Source organism: Mustela lutreola, chromosome 9 (assembly GCF_030435805.1).
Source record: "Mustela lutreola isolate mMusLut2 chromosome 9, mMusLut2.pri, whole genome shotgun sequence".
Classification (NCBI taxonomy): domain Eukaryota; kingdom Metazoa; phylum Chordata; class Mammalia; order Carnivora; family Mustelidae; genus Mustela; species Mustela lutreola.
In genome coordinates this window covers 45101576-45121276 of record NC_081298.1, presented here as the reverse complement: position 1 = coordinate 45121276, position 19701 = coordinate 45101576, and the positions used below count along the sequence as shown (strand labels likewise).

The 19701-nt window shown below is 39.0% G+C and overlaps 1 protein-coding gene across 4 annotated transcripts in view; it reads left to right on the top strand.

Moving 5' to 3' along the window:
* The window catches only part of RALGAPA2 (Ral GTPase activating protein catalytic subunit alpha 2), a 322357-nt gene that overhangs the window by 87364 nt on the left and 215292 nt on the right, over positions 1-19701 (top strand). For all 4 annotated transcript variants that reach the window (XM_059134173.1, XM_059134172.1, XM_059134174.1 and 1 more), the window contains exons 10-13: positions 3023-3250; positions 13569-13736; positions 15005-15142; positions 18448-18596. In XM_059134173.1, the coding sequence (XP_058990156.1) occupies positions 3023-3250; positions 13569-13736; positions 15005-15142; positions 18448-18596 (683 nt within the window). The remainder of the gene's footprint in view (positions 1-3022; positions 3251-13568; positions 13737-15004; positions 15143-18447; positions 18597-19701) is intronic.

Sequence of the window (19701 nt, the reverse complement as noted above, 5' to 3'; positions counted from 1 at the left end):
CTGAACCCTGGCAGTGCAGGCCTGGGCCAAGCTGGTATGTCTGTTTCACCGACCAAGGCTTCCTCATGTGCCCAAGAAGTGAAAACCGATTTTTGAGTTTGCCACCAGAATCACCTAATACTAAATAATGGTTGAGAATTCCAGCTTGATGGTAGTGGGTGGAAATGGACCTCTCTCTGTGCTTAATTCTTACGTATGCTTTTACTGTTCATTTTCATAAAAGAGAAAGATATGAGGAAATTTAGATTATCAGTTTGTTTTCACTCATCACTCACTGCAGACATAAACACCTGTCAAAACATACAGATGGGGCACCTGGGTGGCTCAGTGGGTTAAGCCGCTGCCTTCGGCTCAGGTCATGATCTCAGGGTCCTGGGATCGAGTCCCACATCGGGCTCTCTGCTCAGCAGGGGGCCTGCTTCCCTTCCTCTCTCTCTCTGCCTGCCTCTCTGCCTACTTGTGACCTCTCTCTGTCAAATAAATAAATAAAATCTTAAAAAAAAAAAGAAAAAAACCATACAGATGTTTTTGGAAAGTAGCCTTTTACAGAGGTAGTAGGGACTAAGGCTAAGGAAAGCATTGTTCTATCAAGAGAAGTTGTTTTCCATTTATGGCATGATTGCAAATCCATTTCATGTGATCTATTTGGATAACAGAGCTCACTTTTAATTTTTTTAAACTCACTTTGATTTTTAAATTGAAATATAGTTGACACAAAATGTTGTAGTAGTTTCAGATACAACATAGAATTTGACAATCTGTATGTTATGCTGTGCTCACTGTGCCATCAACCATATTCCCTATGCTGTGCCTTTCATCCTGCAACTTATTAATTTCATAACTGGAAGCCTATATCTCCCACTGTGCTTCACACATTTTGCCTATCCACCCACTGCCTCCTCTTTGGCAACCACCAGTTTGTTCTCTGTATTTATGGATCTGTTTTTGTTTTTCTGTATGTTCAGAGCACTTTTTATAAGAATTTGGTACCTTTAAATATATTTCTTTATTTACATTATTTTAGCTACCTAATTGCCATGTTACCCAATCAGTTATCTAATGACTTCAAAACTTGGTGGTTTAAAACAACAACCCTTTTGTCATATTTCATGTACTTTTTGGGTAAAAAATTTGGGCAGGATCCTGTGGGGCAATTCTTGTGCTTAATAAGGCATTAACTGAGGTCAGTGGGTGGTGGCCTTCAGCTGGCAGCTGGTTAGTCTTGAGGGTGCAGGATGGCTGTATGCACATGCCTATTACTTTGATGGGTGCAGTTGGATGGTGAGGCTTAGCTGGGCCTCCCACTTCCATGCAGTCTCTGTAACAGGGTTGTTGTACTTCTTTCCTGGCCAGTCAGAGCTCCAATAGCAAATGTTCCAAGAGATAGGAAGTGGTAACTATCAGTCTTTTGTACCTGGGCCTGAAACTAGCACAGATCTCTTCCACCCTATTCCACTAGTTAACATAGTCACAGAGCCCTTGTGAATCAAAGGGAAGGGGGAGTCATAGAATTTGTGATCATTTTTTTAAATTGGCTGCATATGTACATATGTACCGTATTTTTTGGCCTGTGGGGAAAATGGAAGTTATTGATCCAAGACTCACAGGTTATTGAGCCATAAAAGAGACATTAGACTTAATCCAACCTCCATACTTTACAGATTAAAAAATATATATATATATATATATGTATATACACTTATGTATGCGTATCAGTTATTATATAGATACACATATATATATCAGAAAAAATGAGTAAATTTTTATTTTTCTGCAGAAGATAGTTGACACATCAAAAGGATGAAATTTTTTTTTAAATCATTTTTATAGGACAGCTCATTTCACAGTATGACAGTACCTTTAATAAGCCACACAGACTTAATAGCTAAGGCATGAAGAGAAAAATTATAAATATAATCTTCCATTAATTTTCCCTAGAGATTGCTATTTGGATATCTGCTTTCAAACTGTCCTTGGTAGTTACTGAAATAACTATTTTGTATTTCTCATATCTTATCATTTGTTGTAAAAAATATTCACAGTAGGTAGAATTTTAGTGATATTTGAGTTATACATTTTTGACACTTAAAAATAGTAGTGAAATTTATAAAAATGAAGCAAAATGATACATGTATTGTAATTGGAGGAAACCTTTAATTCTATGGGGAGATGAGAGCAGAAATCCGCCTTAAATATGTGAGCATGAATTATTTTATTTCTTTGTGCTCTTAAAACCTTCTAAAATTTTAAAATTTTGTAAATATATCAGTTAAGTTCAATCTGAGATTCTGAATCTGATATTCAGATCAAGATTCTTCTCATAAAATACCCTCCAAAGATTTTGACACTCCTCCATCAAGTGTCACTTAGACTTATGAATCAAATGATGCTTTCCAATGTTGTGGCTCAAAAAAATCTACTGAACTTTCAAATCTCTGTGACCATAGAGTGAGTGCTGAATTTAGAAACCAAAGGTGAGGGACGCCTGGGTGGCTCAGTTGGTTGGACGACTGCCTTCGGCTCAGGTCATGATCCCAGAGTCCTGGGATCGAGTCCCGCATCAGGCTCCCAGCTCCATGGGGAGTCTGCTTCGCTCTCTGACCTTCTCCTCGCTCATGCTCTCTCTCACTGTCTCTCTCTCAAATTAAAAAAAAGAAAAAGAAAAAGAAACCAAAGGTGATCATAGTATAAATTCACTGACACAATTTTTTCTATGATTTTGCAAATATAAGTTAAAGTATTTTGGTTGAGAAAATTTCACAGCCTCCCTCCCTGCAATAATCTAGTGTTTTTCCTGTTAAAATAACTGAGTTGGGGAGAGGTTAGCTGGTGAATTGGGAAATTGGTGAGTATGAGTCATGGAGCCAGTTGTGCTTTGAGCAGACTGGTTTGCCTTCAAGTTTGCCTTCAAGTTGATGGTAACCGGACCAGAGTCCTTTAAAATTAAGTAAGTCTTCAGTTTCACCGGGTGTTCTTGAATGTCTAAGAGGCCCACTCAGAGGTAGTAATGGCTTTCTTCCAGACTGTTGGTGGTGGTGTGGGGCAAGAGAGGGTGCCGGAGCTGGATGGTGGCTGTCCCACAGAGCAAGACAAAAACCATTCCAACAGCAGCACCTTGTCGGACCGAAGACTCAGCAACTCCAGCCTTTGTAGCATTGAAGAAGAGCACCGAACTGTATATGAAATGGTGCAGCGGATTCTCTTGTCAACGCGAGGTTATGTCAACTTTGTGAACGAAGTCTTTCGTCAGGTTAGTGTGTGTTGGGGGGGGGGTGTTCATGAAATTAAAGAGGGTTTTTTTTTTTTTATGTTCAGTTAGCCATTGTATATTACATCATTAGTTTTTGATGTAGTGTTCAGTAATTCATTAGGTATAATACCCAGTGCTCATCACAACACGTGCCCTCCTTAATACTCATCTCCCTGTTACCCCCTCTCCCCAACCCCCTTCCCTCTGAAACCAACAATTTTGTTCTTGTTCTTTTGCTCATAGTACTGCAAGAAATACTGTTGATGAGTTGGGCTACATTACGGGACTGAATCATGATTCCTCTAATCCTGCTTTTAATTTGTCATGTGGAGTATTGCAATTTTGTTTATGATTCTTTAAGAATTTGTTTTTATAAAATTCCCACATATAGAGGGGAAATTCCATATATGAGCAAATAATCCCCCAAATACCCTCTTGTGTCCATAAGAAACTGGAAACCCAGAATAGGTGGGAAAAAAGCCCTTCCTGGATACTCATCAACAATTGAACATGGCAAAGCGGAGCCCCAGGCTGGTGTTGTCCCAAAGGCTCAAGGGAGCTCTAGAGAGGCTCTGCAGATGGCTGTACTTTCTCTGCAAACACACATGGCATGCATATATGATAGAAATATTTATGACATAAGAGGAAAAAGAGAACAAGGGGAAAGCAAGGGCTGACGCTGATACAGCACCCTGATGGGACACTGTGGTGGGTGGGGAAGTGCAAACAAGAAAGTGGGTGCAAGTGAGGAAGAAGATAGCAGAGATAGATCAGAGGCTATACGACGCTTAGCAGCCCTGAGCGACAGCTGGGGCTTGCTTGACCCCCAGGGGACATTGAGCATTGTCTGGAGACACTTTTGGTTGTCACAACTGGGGAGATGGCAGTGCTACTGACATTTAGTGAATAGTACCTGGTGATTATCCTGCAGACACAGGACAGGTGCTCCACTGTGCCATGACAGAGAACACCAGGCCCCAAATGTCAGTAATGCTGCTATAGAGAAACTCTGACAGAGGAAGCAGAACCTGCAGTGCAGCAATGACAGCAGCTCTGTGGTGTGGAGTGGAGCCACTGGTTACCTCATCTTGGTACTGGTGCCCAGGGGGACAGAGCCTTGCTCCTTTGTGGGCATGTGCATGTAATGGGGAATAGCTGTTGATTCTGGGCACCTGCACAGAGGGTGAGACACCTGAATGGCAGGGAGCCGTGGTCGCTGGGGAGAAGGGGAGGAGCCCTGTGCACAGGAAGGGTGCACAGGCACCATGAAGAGTTTTTTGTGGAGGGGGAAGACTTCTAGATACTGATTAACCCTTTCACTTCTGAGACTGTCATTAAGGAAAAATCAACCAAGAATGAAGTCCCAGGGTAATCCATAGCAATCTGGGGGTTTTACCCTATTTTGTATTTTATTGAATAAAAATGTTTGACTTAAGAAAATATTAGTTTGGGGTGTCTGGGTGGCTCAGTGGGTTAAGCCTCTGCCTTCGGCTCAGGTCATGATCTCAGGGTCCTGGGATCGAGCCCTGCATTGGGTTCTCTGTTTGGCCGGGAGCCTGCTTCCCCCTCTCTCTCTGCCTGCCTCTCTGCCTACTTGTGATCTCTCTGTCAAATAAGTAAATAAAAATCTTTAAGAAAAAAAAAAAAGAAAATTTAGTTTAAGCTTCAGTGAAAATTCCCTCATAAAATATTTTTCTGGTTCTAGGCCTCAGCACTCCCTTGGTTCTTCTCACTCCCTAACTGTTTCTTCTCTGTCTTATTTCTTGGGTCCTTTTTATTTGACTTCAGATTCCGAGAGTTGACCAAGTTCTGGGCTTGAGCCTCTTCTTCTGTAACACCACACTTGCCTGCTTAGGGCCTTCAGCTATTTGTGTAGAGCCAGCAGCCATGTGGCCTGAGACTTCCAGTCAAGCCTTTTGTCTGGACCCTTGCTTCTTGCTTCCACACTTGCCTTTTGAAATCCCAACTGGTGATCTTGTCTGACATTCTAGTGGTGTCTTAATGATAATGAAGCCAGAGCTTAGCTTATTTTCTTCCCTAACAACAGCTTCTAACAACCACTTCTTTAACAGGACTTGTGTTCTTGTGTGCTTGTTAATTTTAGCCTTCCTGTTATCCTTGTCTCCTGCTCCTCCTCTGAGCCATCACTGAGCAAGATATGCAGGGGACTTTCTCCTGCTCCTTCCTTTTCCTTTGACCATGGTTAGTAGCATACTCCCTGGAGCCCCACACCTGCTATGTCATTGCTTTCTAATCTGTACTGTTTATGTCATGCTGCCAAAACATTCTTTTATCATAATAATGCATGATTTAAAAATCTAGGGCGCCTGGGTGGCTCAGTGGGTTAAGCCGCTGCCTTCGGCTCAGGTCATGATCTCAGGGTCCTGGGATCGAGTCCTGCATCAGGCTCTCTGCTCAGCGGGGAGCCTGCTTCCTCCTCTCTCTCTCTGCCTGCCTCTCTGCCTACTTGTGATTTCTCTCTGTCAAATAAATAAATAAAATCTTTAAAAAAAAAATAAATAAATAAAAAAATAAAAAATAAAAATCTACCCTATTCTCCCCATTAATGTTGCCCTGTTGTGTTCCTGTTGTAAGCCCCAGAATGTACTTGGTAACCATTTAATTTGAGTTGAAATCATCAAGGTCCTAGAGGGCATATAATTGAGAATAGAGGTCATATATTTTATAAAGAACCAGATAATGATATTTCAGGCTTTGTTGATCACATGGGCTCTGTTGCTGCTCTTCAGCTCTGCTTTCGTAATGAGAAAGGAGCTCTGGATAGCATGTAAAAAAAAACATGGCTGCGTTCCCGAAGAACTTTATGGAAGTCACTTGGCAGGCTGGATTTGGATGACAAGCCAGAGTTTGCAGACCCTGATCTGTAGCAGTGTTTTAAGCTCTTGGATGCCAGTGCTTACTATAAGACTAGATATGTTTGACAAAGCTTATAAGTTTTGCACCCGAGATACATGCTAATGTGGTTTTACTTTCATTGTTTAAATTGCTAATTTATCATACGGACAGTTCTGTCTACATCCATTATTGGCAAGAATGTGCTCTAAATTCTGTGTTTTACTTAGTCCTAACTCCAGTCTAAATTCAGTACTGAAGTAGCTTGAGCCACAGACGTTAACTGCAGACTACTTACTACCAAACTTCTGAAACATCTTTGTGCTGTGAAGGAGAAAACATGCTAAGTAGAGATACTTGAAGGGGCATGGGTTTTAACATTGTATTTTATTGCCCTCTTGTGGTCAGTGATAAATTTTTCTTTCTGGATGGCATAATGTAATTTCTTTCCAATTTTAAAGTATTCAGAGACTATTTAATATTTTAGGCCTAAAGGCCATTAAAGTTTAAAATGTACATTCAGGAAGCACATGTTCTCCGTGGGGAGGTAAAATTGTGTGTATGCACCAGAGAATAGCGCATGATGGCAGAGGATCAGATGTCGACTGTGTGAACATGAAAATAAATGCTGACGAGGGGCCCCGGGGCAAAGAGGCTCATGACAGGGGCTAATTGTGCAATTCTTCTAGGACTGCATGGTTTAGTGGGTTGCAGGCAATGGAAATAGATGGTAACTGAAGGGAGACAAAGTTCAGTGGCGCTCAGGGCAGCCTCAGTTTACTGCAGGCAGGTTAGCAGCGAGTGGTAGAAGCTTCAGGTGGCCAGTTCTGGTCTTGGGGTCACTCTGCTGCAAACTTGTCTTCTTACCAGTGTTTTTTGGACTAGTTGTAACCATTTGTAGGTCATGAAATCAACTTATCAAAAGCCAGTATTTTGAGGTACGTGGGTGATTCAGGTGGTTAAGCATCTGCCTTTGGCTCACGTCGTGATCCCAGGTTCTGGGATCAAGCCCCATGTTGGGCTCTTTGCTCAGCAAGGAGTCTGCTTCTCCCTCACGCTCTCCCCTTGCATGTGCTCTCTCAAATGAATAAATAAATAAAATCTTTTTTTTTTTTTTTTAAGGCCAGTATTTTTTTAAAATAATGAAATAGAATAGGGGCGCCTGGGTGGCTCAGTGGGTTAAAGCCTCTGCCTTCGGCTCAGGTCATGATCCCAGGGTCCTGGGATCGAGCCCCGCATCGGGCTGTCCGCTCTGCGGAGAGCCTGCTTCCTCCTCTCTCTCTTTCTGCCTGCCTCTCTGCCTACTTGTGATCTCTGTCGGTCAAATAAATAAATAAAATCTTTAAAAAAAAAAAAAAAGAAATAGAATAAAATAGACCAAAACATTTCAGAGTGCACTGCATGTTCCAAGGATTAGTATTTCTTTGTGAAACTTTTAAAACAACATCTATTTATGTATACACTGTATATAAATGCATATATGCTTCTCTAACATGTCTTCCTTAGTTCTGAATCTGAAAAGTTCCAAGCACTACTGTACAGGTTATTTGTTGTTCTGTTTGTTGTTGGTTTTGTTTTAAAGAATATTTTATTTTTTAAAAAGTAAATGTTCATTAGATAAACAGTCTTAAGCAAATCACTCAAAATACTGCCATTAAGCAAGCAGTGTTCATGTTAAAAAAGTATCATTCCAGGTATTTCTATACATTTATATTTGCCTGATGGCCTGGCTAGCTAGATAAGCAGATAAGAGCCTGGCGGTGAGGAGGTGGGTAAGGCAGGATATAAACAGAGAGCAGCCTAGCAGACAGACAGGAAGGCTTACAGATGAGCTGATACATAAACAAACTGAGAGGCATGTATAGAAGATCAAACAGGTGATGTAGATAGGCCAGCTGGCAGAGGTGGAAGTGAGCAGGGAGGTGTAGATGGACAGGTACGTAGGTGCAGACAGAGAATTTGGCAGGCAGTTAAAGATGGACAGGCAGCCAGCCCGCCATGGACGGGTGAAGGTAAAACCAGATAGAGGTTCACTGAAGTGAAGGCAGAGGTAAGGCAAGGGTATGTGGAGTTGCTGGGGTAGGGGTGAGGGACTGACAGACCACTTTACAACAATGGAATCTTTAATTCTTAATAATCCTTTCATGCATTTTTAATGAAGAGGTCTGAGTTTCATTTTATTTGAGTTTAAAGGAAAATAAAGAGGAACAGAGTTGTAAAAATTCAAATAAACATTCCTTTACCACAAGAAATATTAATTACTAAAATATTTCTCTATAAGGAGAAAATTATAGTCACATTAAGGTAGTGGAATCAGTTTTTGTCCCCATGGTATAATTTTAGATAGCACTTATTTGATTTCTTAAGAAATCTGAAGAAATTATCACTCTTATATTTCCTTCAGCCTCCTCTCCCCATCCACTTATTTCATTATATTATAAATTGATAGCCTAAATTTGCCATTATTTACAGTCAGTTTGGAATCCTAATGTGCAGAGTTGTTTAGTCTTGGTTCTGAATTTAGTTAGACTCTTTCCTTTTGGTGTCCTTAGTCCTAACATGCTTGCTTTGATTCACTTCTTGGATGGCCTCGTTTTGTCATCAAGTTGGTGTTTTTAAGAAGATGTCTTGAGGCTCTAGTCCCTGAGTCCTTTTGTGATGAGGAATGTTTTCCTTTTGCCTTTCCACATGAACAGCAGTTTAGGTGGGTATAATAATTTCAGGTCACCCTTTCTTCCAATTAGGAATTTGTAAGTCAAAACTTTTCTTAAGTTTGCAGTATGAGTACCTTCAACATTTTTAAAGTAATAAAAGACAAGCTTGGAAATGTTTCCAGGAAACAAGAAATTGTAACAAATGACTAAGCAGATTTGAATAATAAGAAAATGGAACTTCTAGAAATGAAAAAAATATAATAATTGAAATAGTAAAGGAAAACCTCAGTGAGCGAGTTTAATAGCAGGTTAGGTACAGCTGAGGACAGAATAAACAGAATGACAGATCTGAAGAAATTATCTTGAGTGTCCCTCAGAGAGACAAAGATGAAAAATACAAGAGGTTGAGACATGAAGAATATGGTGAGAAGGTAGGAAGCATGTGTTCCACTCTCCTCTGTCCTTAATATTTTTTTAATCTGCTATTCTGCAAGTTACTGAGAATATCCTACTAGGACTGCGGATTGGTCTTTTTTTTTTTTTTTCCAAAGGCTTTCTGTATTTTTACACACACACACACACACACTCATATATATGTATATATTTGAGGCAACATTATTAGTTTCAGTTATAGATTCACAAATGTATGTTCCTTTGAATTGACTCTTTCATCAGTAAGAATTTTTCCTTTTTATCTCTAGTAATTTTTTTGGCAGGGGAGGCCGCAAAGTCAGTCTTGCCTATTCTTAATATAGCTCTACCAGTTTTCTTTTAGTTAGTGTTTCCATGGTGTATCTCTTTCTAACTTTTTACTTTCAATTTCTTTTCTCCATATCTGTGTTTTAGATGTCCTCTTATAAATGGCACAAAGTCTTCTTAATAGTTTTTAAATTCTTACCTAGTAATTTCTATCTTTTGATTGGAGCATTATTCCCTTTACAGTTGACATGACAACTACTCTAATTATGTTTAAGTTCACTATCTTACTTTCTGATTTCTAATTGTATTGAAATCTGTCAGCCTTGTTGATTTTGGTATCCCATTTTCTCCTCTAGCTTAGTATTTTTATACTCATTTGTAATATTTTAATTGTTAACATCCCTAACTTAAAATCTAGCATTAATTTTAACTTTTACCCTGTGAGTATGCACTCCAGTTCCATTTATTCCTTCTCAGTTCCTATGCCCCTGCTATGTACAGTTTTGTCTTGACTCACAATGCAGTTGTGTGCTGATAAAACCATCATAAGTTGAAAATACCATAAGTCAAAAAATGCATTTAATATACCTAACCTACCAAACATGGTAGCTTAGCCTCACCTCCCCTGAACATGCTCAGAACACTTACTCTAGCCTGCAAGTTGGACAAAATCATCTAACACAAAGCCTAGCTTATAGTAAGTGTTAAATATCTCGTGTAATTTATTGGATACAGTACTGGAAGTGAAAAATAGTATGGTTATGTGGGTACAAAATGGTTGTAAGTTTATCAGTTGTTTATCCTTAAAATCCCAGGGCTGACTGGGAGCTGTAGCCACTGTCACCGCCTAGCACCACAAGAGAGCGTCATACTACATATCCCTAACCCAGGAAAAATCATAATTCAAAGTACAGTTTCTACTGAATGTACTTTACTCTCACACTGTCCTAAAGTTGAAAACTTCAAAGTTGGATTATCATAAGTTGAGGACCACCTGTATTTGAATTCCATTATGAATATGTATATATAAATATATATTTCTTTCATAACTGTGATTTTACACAGTTTTATTTTTATCCATATATATGCATTTTATTCATTTAGATTTATCCAAATAATTACAATAATGTACAATAATTTTATTGCATCTCTTCCTGATTCTCTGATCTAGGATTATTTTTCTTCTGCCCAAAGAATCACTTTTAGTATTTCCCTTAAGTCAGATCTCCTGGTAAAAGTTTTTCTCATTTCTGTGTCTGAAAATTTCTCTATTTTGCTTTTGTTTTTGAAGGGCAGTTTTTCTGGATACTGAATTCTACGTGGGCAGCTGTGTTCTCTTTGTACATTGAATATTTGTTCCATTGTTTCTTTGAAAAGTCATGTGAGGTCATGTGGTTGCCCTTTGGAGGAAATGTCTCTTTTTTCCTCTGGAGCTTATAAAATTTTCTGATTGTTCTTGGTTTTCACCTGTTTTACGGTAATGTACTCTGTATTTACCCTGTTTGTGATTCTTGAATATATGGATTGACATCTTTACCAGTTTTGACCAAGTTCTCAGCCATTCTCTCCTCAAATATCATTTCTGTCCCCTTTTGCTAATCTTTCCTTGTGCATCTGCAGCCATGTATAGGATCAGCTTTTCATTGTCTTCTCTCTCACCTTCCCTTCTGAGTTAGCCATCCTTTCATCTCACCATGCTTCATTCCGGGTGTTTCCTTTGGATTTTTCATCCTGTCTTCAGTCATGTCCATTCTGTTGTCAACCCATACACACTGAGTGTTTAATTTTGGCTATTTTATTTTTCAATTCCATTTACATTTCTTTTTGAAACTTTATTTATCCTGATTTCCTATATGTTTAAAGTATTGTCTGGTTTTTATTGTGGTTTTGTTAGTGTTGACTTCTTTTCTCGTATTTCTGATTTTTAATTAATATAATACATTAACCAGACAGTTTGTACAAATAATTTGGGTTTTACTGTGATTTTGTTCACCTATAGAGGATATTTCTATTTGCTTCCTGGGAGGAGGATAACATTATATACCTTGATTTGGGATTTGGATTACCTCACTGTCTCTATATATTTTTCAAAACTCATCACATGGTCCACTTGGGATTTATGCATTTCATTATTTATAAATTTTAGGTAAAGTACCATAAGAAATTTTGAACTCTAATCAGTGATATGCGTGTTGAAATATTTAGGGGTGAAATGTACTGATGTCTGCAGATTTCTTTGAAACACATCAAAACTAAAATGGATTGAAAGACGGATAAATAGGAGCAAATATAGCAAATGCTAATGGTAGAATCTAGGCAGCAGTATATGGGAACTCACTTTAAAATATTTCTACTTTTTTGTATGTGTAAAAATATTTGTAATAAAATTTGGAACAAAATTAGGGTAGGACATCATTGTACTTTGCCATACTCTTTGTTGATCTTTCTTGAGACGCAAGTCAGAATATTTGTTTTTTTTTGTTTGTTTTTTAAAGATTTTATTTATTTATTTGACAGACAGATCACAAGTAGGCAGAGAGGCAGGCAGAGAGAGAGGAGGAAGCAGGCTTCCCACTAAGCAGAGAGCCCGATGCGGGGCTCGATCCCAGGACCCTGAGATCATGACCTGAGCCAAAGGCAGAGGCTTTAACCCACTGAGCCACCCAGGCGCCCCCAGAATATTTGTTATATTGATATGTTACAGTCTTGTTATAACACAGGCTCCTCTGTTCTGGAATTTGACGTGACATCGATGGAAATTTATATATTGCATGAACCCTTGTTACACTGAAATCTGCCTGTAATTGGATTCTGTGGCATGAACATTAAAGGCAGTATTAAATCCTGAATCTTGAGATCTCAAGACCTAGAATCATTGCTAACTTACTTTGTAATCTTGGGAAAGTATCTCAGGTGTTCTGAGCCTCAGCTTAATTCCTCATCTGTGGAATGAATGAAAGCATTTCCTATAATACTGAGTTCCTCTCTTTTGTGTTTACCCCTCAGACAGAAATATTCCTTAGAGCTGATACTGAAAAGGCAAATACATTTCTCTTTTACCTTTTGGTTTATATTTTTAGAATCTTACATTAGATTAGATTTCTTACATGCATATGTATAAAGAGACTGTTTAATGTTAAAAAGTTCATGGGGTGCCTGTGTGGCTTAATCAGCTAAAGTCTGACTCTTGGCTTTGGCTCAGGTAGTGATCTCAGCATCATGGGATTGAGTCCTGCATTGGGCTTTGCACTCCTGCCGGATGGAGTCTGCTTGCCCTTTCCCTCACCCTCTGCCCCCTCCCCTGCTGTGCACATAATCACGCGCGCGTGCTCTCTCTCTCTCTCTCTCAAATACATCTGAAAACCCTTTTTAAAAAATTAAAAAGTCACCTAAATGTGTACAATGCTACAACTGGCCAGGAGCTCTCTTTAATATATTTTCTGAGAGCCAACATTCACTAGCATACCAATGAGTACAGAACACCTGAGTACAGTCTTTACTCACTGGGATGCTGGTGAAAGTCGGGTCTCCAAAAGGGAAGGGAAGGTGGAAGGGAGGGAGGAATAAAGAAGGAAGAAAGAGAAAGACAAAGAAAGGGGAAGAGAAAAAAAAAAAAAGAAAGAAAGGAAAAGCTCCAATTACTAGCATTTTCCATATTCTTTGGTATAAATATTCCCTCCATCACCATCACGACATCCATGAACATGGAGTTGGGCAGAGGTGTGACAGTTGACTGGAGCTGGCTGCAGTAGCATGTCTCTTGTCTTATAATCAATTTCTAATTCATTGAGAAAGGTTCTAATATCTAATTCTAATTCTTGGGAAAGGTATAACTATTGTTTATATAACCAATGGAAGAATTTGTGTAGGTGTGCATGTTGGCTATTTTTGTGAAAAAAATTACTCAGAATACAGAAGTTATTTTTAAATTGCATGACATTTTCTGGCCTAATTGAAAATGCCTTTTTTCCTCAGCAAGTTTGGTGTGCCCTGTGTTTCAGAAGAAAGTCTGAAATCGGTGATGGGGATTGGAAACATCTGTTATTTTTCTTGTCTGTTACAGTGATCTGAGCAGGTGTGGAGTTAAAGGGAGTCTTCTCTTTTTATTCTAGGCATTTTTATTGCCTTCGTGTGACATCGCTGTAACAAGGAAGGTAGTTCAAGTGTATAGGAAGTGGATCCTCCAGGACAAACCTGTGTTCATGGAAGAACCAGATAAAAAAGAAGCTGCCCAAGAAGATGCCGAAAAATTAGGATTCTCAGAGACTGACAGCAAAGAGGTAATATGTTATCACTTCTTGTTTCTGTTGGGAACTACACGTATTTTAGCAAAGTATTATACCTGGTCAGGAAGAGTGCCAATCAGTGGGGCATAGGCCAGTGGTGCTCTTTTATCATAGCAGATGCTCTCAAGTTGCTGACTTTGGTGAGGACCTGCTTTAGTGAGGCTTCTTCTAGCTCTATTTGGGATCACTGGTCACTTCCTCACCCTCAGGCTAGGTCCGAGTGTGTGTGGCAACTTCCTTATTCACTGTTGCACAAGAGTTGCTTTATAAACCATTGTGTTTTACATGTCTCTTTGTGAGATTAAAAATGTCACTGCTGGGGCGCCTGGGTGGCTTAGTCGATTAAGCATCTGCCTTTGGCTCAGGTCATGATCCCAGGGTCCTGGGATCGAGCCCCGCATCAGACTTCCTGCTCTGTGAGGAGCCCGCTTCTCCATCTTCCTCTGTCTGCTGCTCTGCCTACTTGTGCTCTCTATCTCTCTGTCAAATAAATAAAATAAAATCTTAAAAAAAAAAGTCACTGCTTTACTGGGATTGACGTGTTTAAATAAATAGCATCTGAGAAGCTAAATTTAGAGTGTTTTGGTAGTCTTGTCTTGTGCAGTGGCCTATTCCAGAGCACTTGAAAAGACTAACCCCAAAATGAGCACTGTCTCCTCCATTAAGAAGCCTCACTGCAGAGCTGGGCTCTGTCCTCAGAGTGGGTGCTGTTGGGATAGAATTTTTAGTCCTGGTTAGGAAAAGCTAGAGGCTGAATAAATCTAAAATTACACAGTGGGACCTCTTCCTGAAAGAAAAGATATCTGTCATATTTTTATTTCTGGCATGCTGTTTTGAAATCTAGTCTGATAAATTATTTCTAAAAGTTTGTTGCAGCAATTAACAATAAACATTTAAAACTACTAGTATTCAAGTCATATCATTTTAAAATATCTGTATTAATGCCATAATTTTGATTTTTAAATTTTGGTAAAATCATTTCAATAACTGGTCATGATGTCAAAATGAATAGATAAGCAAATGGAATTCATTACACATCTTAGAGTTCTGTGTTAGAGACTCATTCACTCATTGGACCTTTGTTCATTTCTTCAGCACATATTAAACACTAGACACTATTTTAGGTGCTGGAGGTGGTGAACAAAATGGAAAAAAGACTCAACCTCCTAAAACCTATATTCTCTTGAATTTTGGTGAGTGTAAGAAGTATGTAAACATGGTACTTCTTCCCCCTCCATTAACTGGTTTTTAATCTTCTAAAGACCTCATCTGAAGGTTCTCGTCATAAGCGGTCTTCCAGTTGGGGACGAACATACTCCTTCACGAGTGCAGTGAGCAGAGGATGTGTGACAGAAGAAGAAAATAAGAACGTGAAAGCTGGGGCCCAAGCTATGCTGCAGGTACATGGCCGGACGGAGACATAAAGACCTCTAGCTGGAGTCAGTTTAAACATTTTGTTTATTGTGATAGCATCATTAAAGTATAATGATATTTATATCTCCCTGTCAGTAAACAGCTCTTAAGTTCTCATTCTGAGTCTTCTTCCTGACTGCTCACCTTCAATTTGTAGATTTTTTTTTTTCCTAATCAGAAGAGCTGGTTGCAGGTTTTTCCAGAGGGATTATTATGCAATGAATGTAAAATGACTGAGATCCAAATCTTAAAAAGTATTTTCTGAACACATATGGAGAGTTTGTCAGTCACCTGGACTCTAACATGCAAGACAGGCATGATGATTATATCCTCTTATAAGAGGTTTTATTCTTTTTTTTTTTTTTTTTTTTTTTTTTTTTAAGATTTTATTTATTTGACAAACAGGGATCACAAGTAGGCAGAGAGGCAGGCTGAGCAGGGAGCCCGATGCGGGGCTCGATCTCAGGACCATGACATCATGACCTGGGGCAAAGGCAGAGATAACCCACTGAGCCACCCAGGTGCCCCAGGACTTTTATTCTTAAAAATTCCCTGTTTATGAAGAATTATGGCAAATGCTCTAAATATTAAATATTTATTAGTATGAATATATAAAATAGAACTAATGCGATTTGGGAACATTGGAAAGAACAAATTGGCTGATCACTTACTCTTCCTGGACCTCGATTTTTATCTTAAAAATGGGGATTGGGGATGCCGGGGTGGCTCAGTGGGTTAAGTAAGCCTCTGCCTTCAGCTCAGGTCATGATCTCAGGGTCCTGGGATCGAGCCCCATATCAGGCTTCTGCTCAGTGGAAGGCCTGTTCCCCCCCCATCCCGCCCCCACCTACTCATGATATTTCTCTCTCTGTCAAATAAATAAATAAAATTTTTTTTTAAAATGGGGATTGGGAGATTGATTACCTCTTGGTTCCCATTTAGGTAGAAGGTTGTTAGGACTATAAGGGGAAAACACAGAATACCTCTCTTTTCCCTGCTCCTTGGCACCCCATCCTCCACCCCATATCCCCCTTTCTAGCCATGGCCAGGTGTGCCTCCTACATGATATCTGAGGTGGCATGGACATAGCTTACCTGTTGCCCAGTTTTCAGTGACACTGCTTGTGTCATCCATCTCCTGATAGGATTCCTTGTCATGGTATCCTTTTTGCTTTCAGATTCATTAGCAATTTAATAGTCTGTAATTATTGAATTTTCTCATTTTCAGTGAAAATCCTCAAATAATTTGAAATTAACTTTAAACAAAATCAAGATGATTTTACTTGAGTAGCTTCAAAGAACTTTGGTGCCAGTTGTTAGTAAAATCTGTGCCCTCACCAGAGAAGTGCATGCAGGAGCTCTTGCCCTGTGTCCCTTGGGAGTCCTGTTCTCCAAGTGGATTGCCGTATGCGGTCCTCAGCCATTCCACTGCCAGTATCTCCCTAAGTTCAGGAGATTGTTAATTTGTTTTTTGAAAGGATAAGTTACATCTACTTGGACAAACCAAGAAAAAAATTTTTCCACGTGATTATCGCACAACAGTGTTCAAAATGTTTAGTTTGGATTGTAGTAGCTGTTTTTGTTCTCTTTGGATCTAGTATCTTTGGTCCTTTCCTTAGTTCATTAGGAAAAAGTGGCCAAGTACAGGTTGAATAAGCTAATATTCTTTTCCAGTTGCTGTTGACAGGTATAATTTGGACATATAAATTTATTTTTATCTTAACCAATACTGACATGCTAGTAAGAAATATTCTTGGAGCTGGCACTTTGATCCTCTTAAGAGGATAAAATGAAAGAAGTATATAATATATGAAGACTCCTCACTTTCACTTGGGAATGTGCAAAGTTTCAAATTCAAATCAAGAAACCAAACACACTGAGTTAAAGATCTGTCTTGCAATGGATCATCTGTGCCATATGTCTTACACAAACTTGGCAAGTAGCAGCACATGGGTGGCTCAGTTGGTTAAGCCTCTTGACTCTTGATCTCTCAACTCAGGTCTCTATCTCAGTCAGGGTAGTGAGGGAAAAAAGGACACTAAAATTATATTAAAACTGCTATAGTTCGTTAGTCAAAAAGTTCTTTGTTTTCGTCTTTCCCACTTGAAGTAAATTCTACACAATCGCTGTTTTCATCTGTTAAAGTGTTTATTTAGTAATTCTTTCTAGAAAATTAAGCCATGACACCTTTTTAATCTTACACAAGATAACCTTAGACGCTTTCAATATTTTAGTTCATCCACTTGACTTTTGAGCTTGTTTATTCTAATTTCTTCAGTCAGTTTATATATCTATTTTAAGATATATATGTTGTGTTAATGGATTTCATTCACCGGTGAAGCAGAGAAGATCTGTTTGTTCCCAGATCCTTTGAATTTGTACTATTGAACACAAGGGAGACTTAAGCATAGGATCCAGGTAGATGGTGCACATCCACCTTCATCACTAGACTGACAACTCAGTCTCCTCTGTTGAGGGGTCACTAGTGTTGTCAGTAGTAACTCAGTAGTAACTCAGTGTTACTCTACTGTAGTGCCCCTAAACAGTCACTTACTACATAACAGCCTACATCTGTGCTTCCCACAATTTTCTACTGAAAAACCCCAACAGTGAAGGACAGTGAACCTGGTATCCTAAAGGTCTGAGGTAGAATGTAGAGCGGTCAGCTGATTATCTAAGTTTTTTTAAATCAGTTTTTATCACAAAAAACTTCATAATATAGTTGTCTTATTAAAAGTATATGCACCTGGAAGCTATGTGGCCTTGCCTATTTCCTGGCCCCCTATATCTCCTAGAGATCTTATAGAGATCTATACCCATGTTGGGTGGTGCTGGCCATGCTTTATGTCAGCAAAGTTCATATGCTGGGAGATTCAACAATTATCAGGTGGTTTTTTCCCCAGTCAGTGTCCAACCGCTGCTCCTCTTCCTGACCCTGAAATTTCTCACCCAGAAGCAGTGATCCTATCTTCTTCCATTTTCCCCTCTCCCTTTGAGGGGATGTCAAAAAGAAGTCTTCAAAAGCTTTTCTGATTTATAAATTTTCTAAAGTTGCATCCCTTAATATGTGTTAATAATTTTTTTCTAGGAAAGGTTTTTCAGGTGTCTCAGGTGATTCTAAGAGAAGCATTTTTTAAAAATCTTGACTGTTGGTACCTCTTGCTTTAGCTGAAATAATTCAAAGGTGATCTTTGGTAGAGGGAAATTAATATCATTGTCTTTAAGAAAAATTTGTTCAGATCTATATGTTCAATTACATTTATATGTTTAATGTAAAATTTGTTGATTTCAAGGTATTTTTGACAAATGCAGCAAATGTCTTTTTGCTGGAACCATGTCCTGAAGTTCCCATGCTCTTGAAAGAACAAGTTGATGCCTGTAAAGCTGTTTTGATTATTTTTAGGCGCATGATAATGGAGCTTACAATGAATAAAAAGACATGGTAAGTTTATTTCAAATTAATTAATACTGTAAAACAGATGTTTCTGTTTTTCAACATAATAATTAAAATGTTAAAGCCTCCACTTACTAATGGCTTTACAAAGTTAACAGTAAGGTGATAATCAATCTTTTGTAACAGTTTCTGTGAATTATGAAGAAGGTAAATATCCAGCACTTTGATAGTTTATTTTTATTTTTGGTTTTAAAAATGTTACTGAATTATAATTAGTCATATTACTTAATAGTAGATTTTTCCATTTTAAATTGTCATCAGACTGCTTTGTGGAAAAGCAATATAACTGGTGTTTTATATCATTCTTTGTAAGCCCAGGAGAGGTTGTTAATTGCTCTGAAATGCTGTTAACTAATTTTTATTGCTTCAAATTTGAAGCTTTAAATTCACTTTGGAAAAACAATTATATTAAATGACATATTGTCAGAATGACCAAATAAATAGTACTGTCATACATATTGTGGCGTCATGAAAATGTGCTTATGCAAAATATTTTTATTTTACCCTTTGATTTTGTTTAGTGTCTGTGTGTTTATAATATCCCTGAAAGGAAACAGTGCTGTAGCTTTTTTTTTCCCCTGCTCTTGTCCCATAATGAATGCATCACTCCAGCTTAGGAGATATTTTCAGATGTTCTCAGGAACAGAGACCTCAGAGCCACTTTGTAATCCTCCTTCCTCATGTCCCTCAGTTGTTGTAAAATACCTCTCCTGTCTGTCCTTTGCATGTTCGCCCCACCCAGTGCTGCCCCAGAGCAACGTCGCTGGATCAGCTGGTATCAGTGAGCTTTGGCCTCTGTGCTCAGAGCAAGGGGCCACTACAGACGAGCTCCGGTGGCCACTTCCCTCATGGAAATCCTCGGTGGGGTCCTGTTACCAAGCCTATGTTTTGGATGCTTTTTCCTGGGTGTCCTTGAATCAGCACTAAGGGGGCTTTGGGAAGCTCTGTGTAGACCTGGTAGAAAGCATAGAAATAAGGCAGGACTGAGCTGGCAGGGGTCCCTGCGGCTGTGGAGTCCGGTCTTTTTCTTTCTCCGGTGAAGGGAGGGTGGGCCTAAAGGAATCCTGTCAGGCAGCAAGTTCACTGGTTCAGA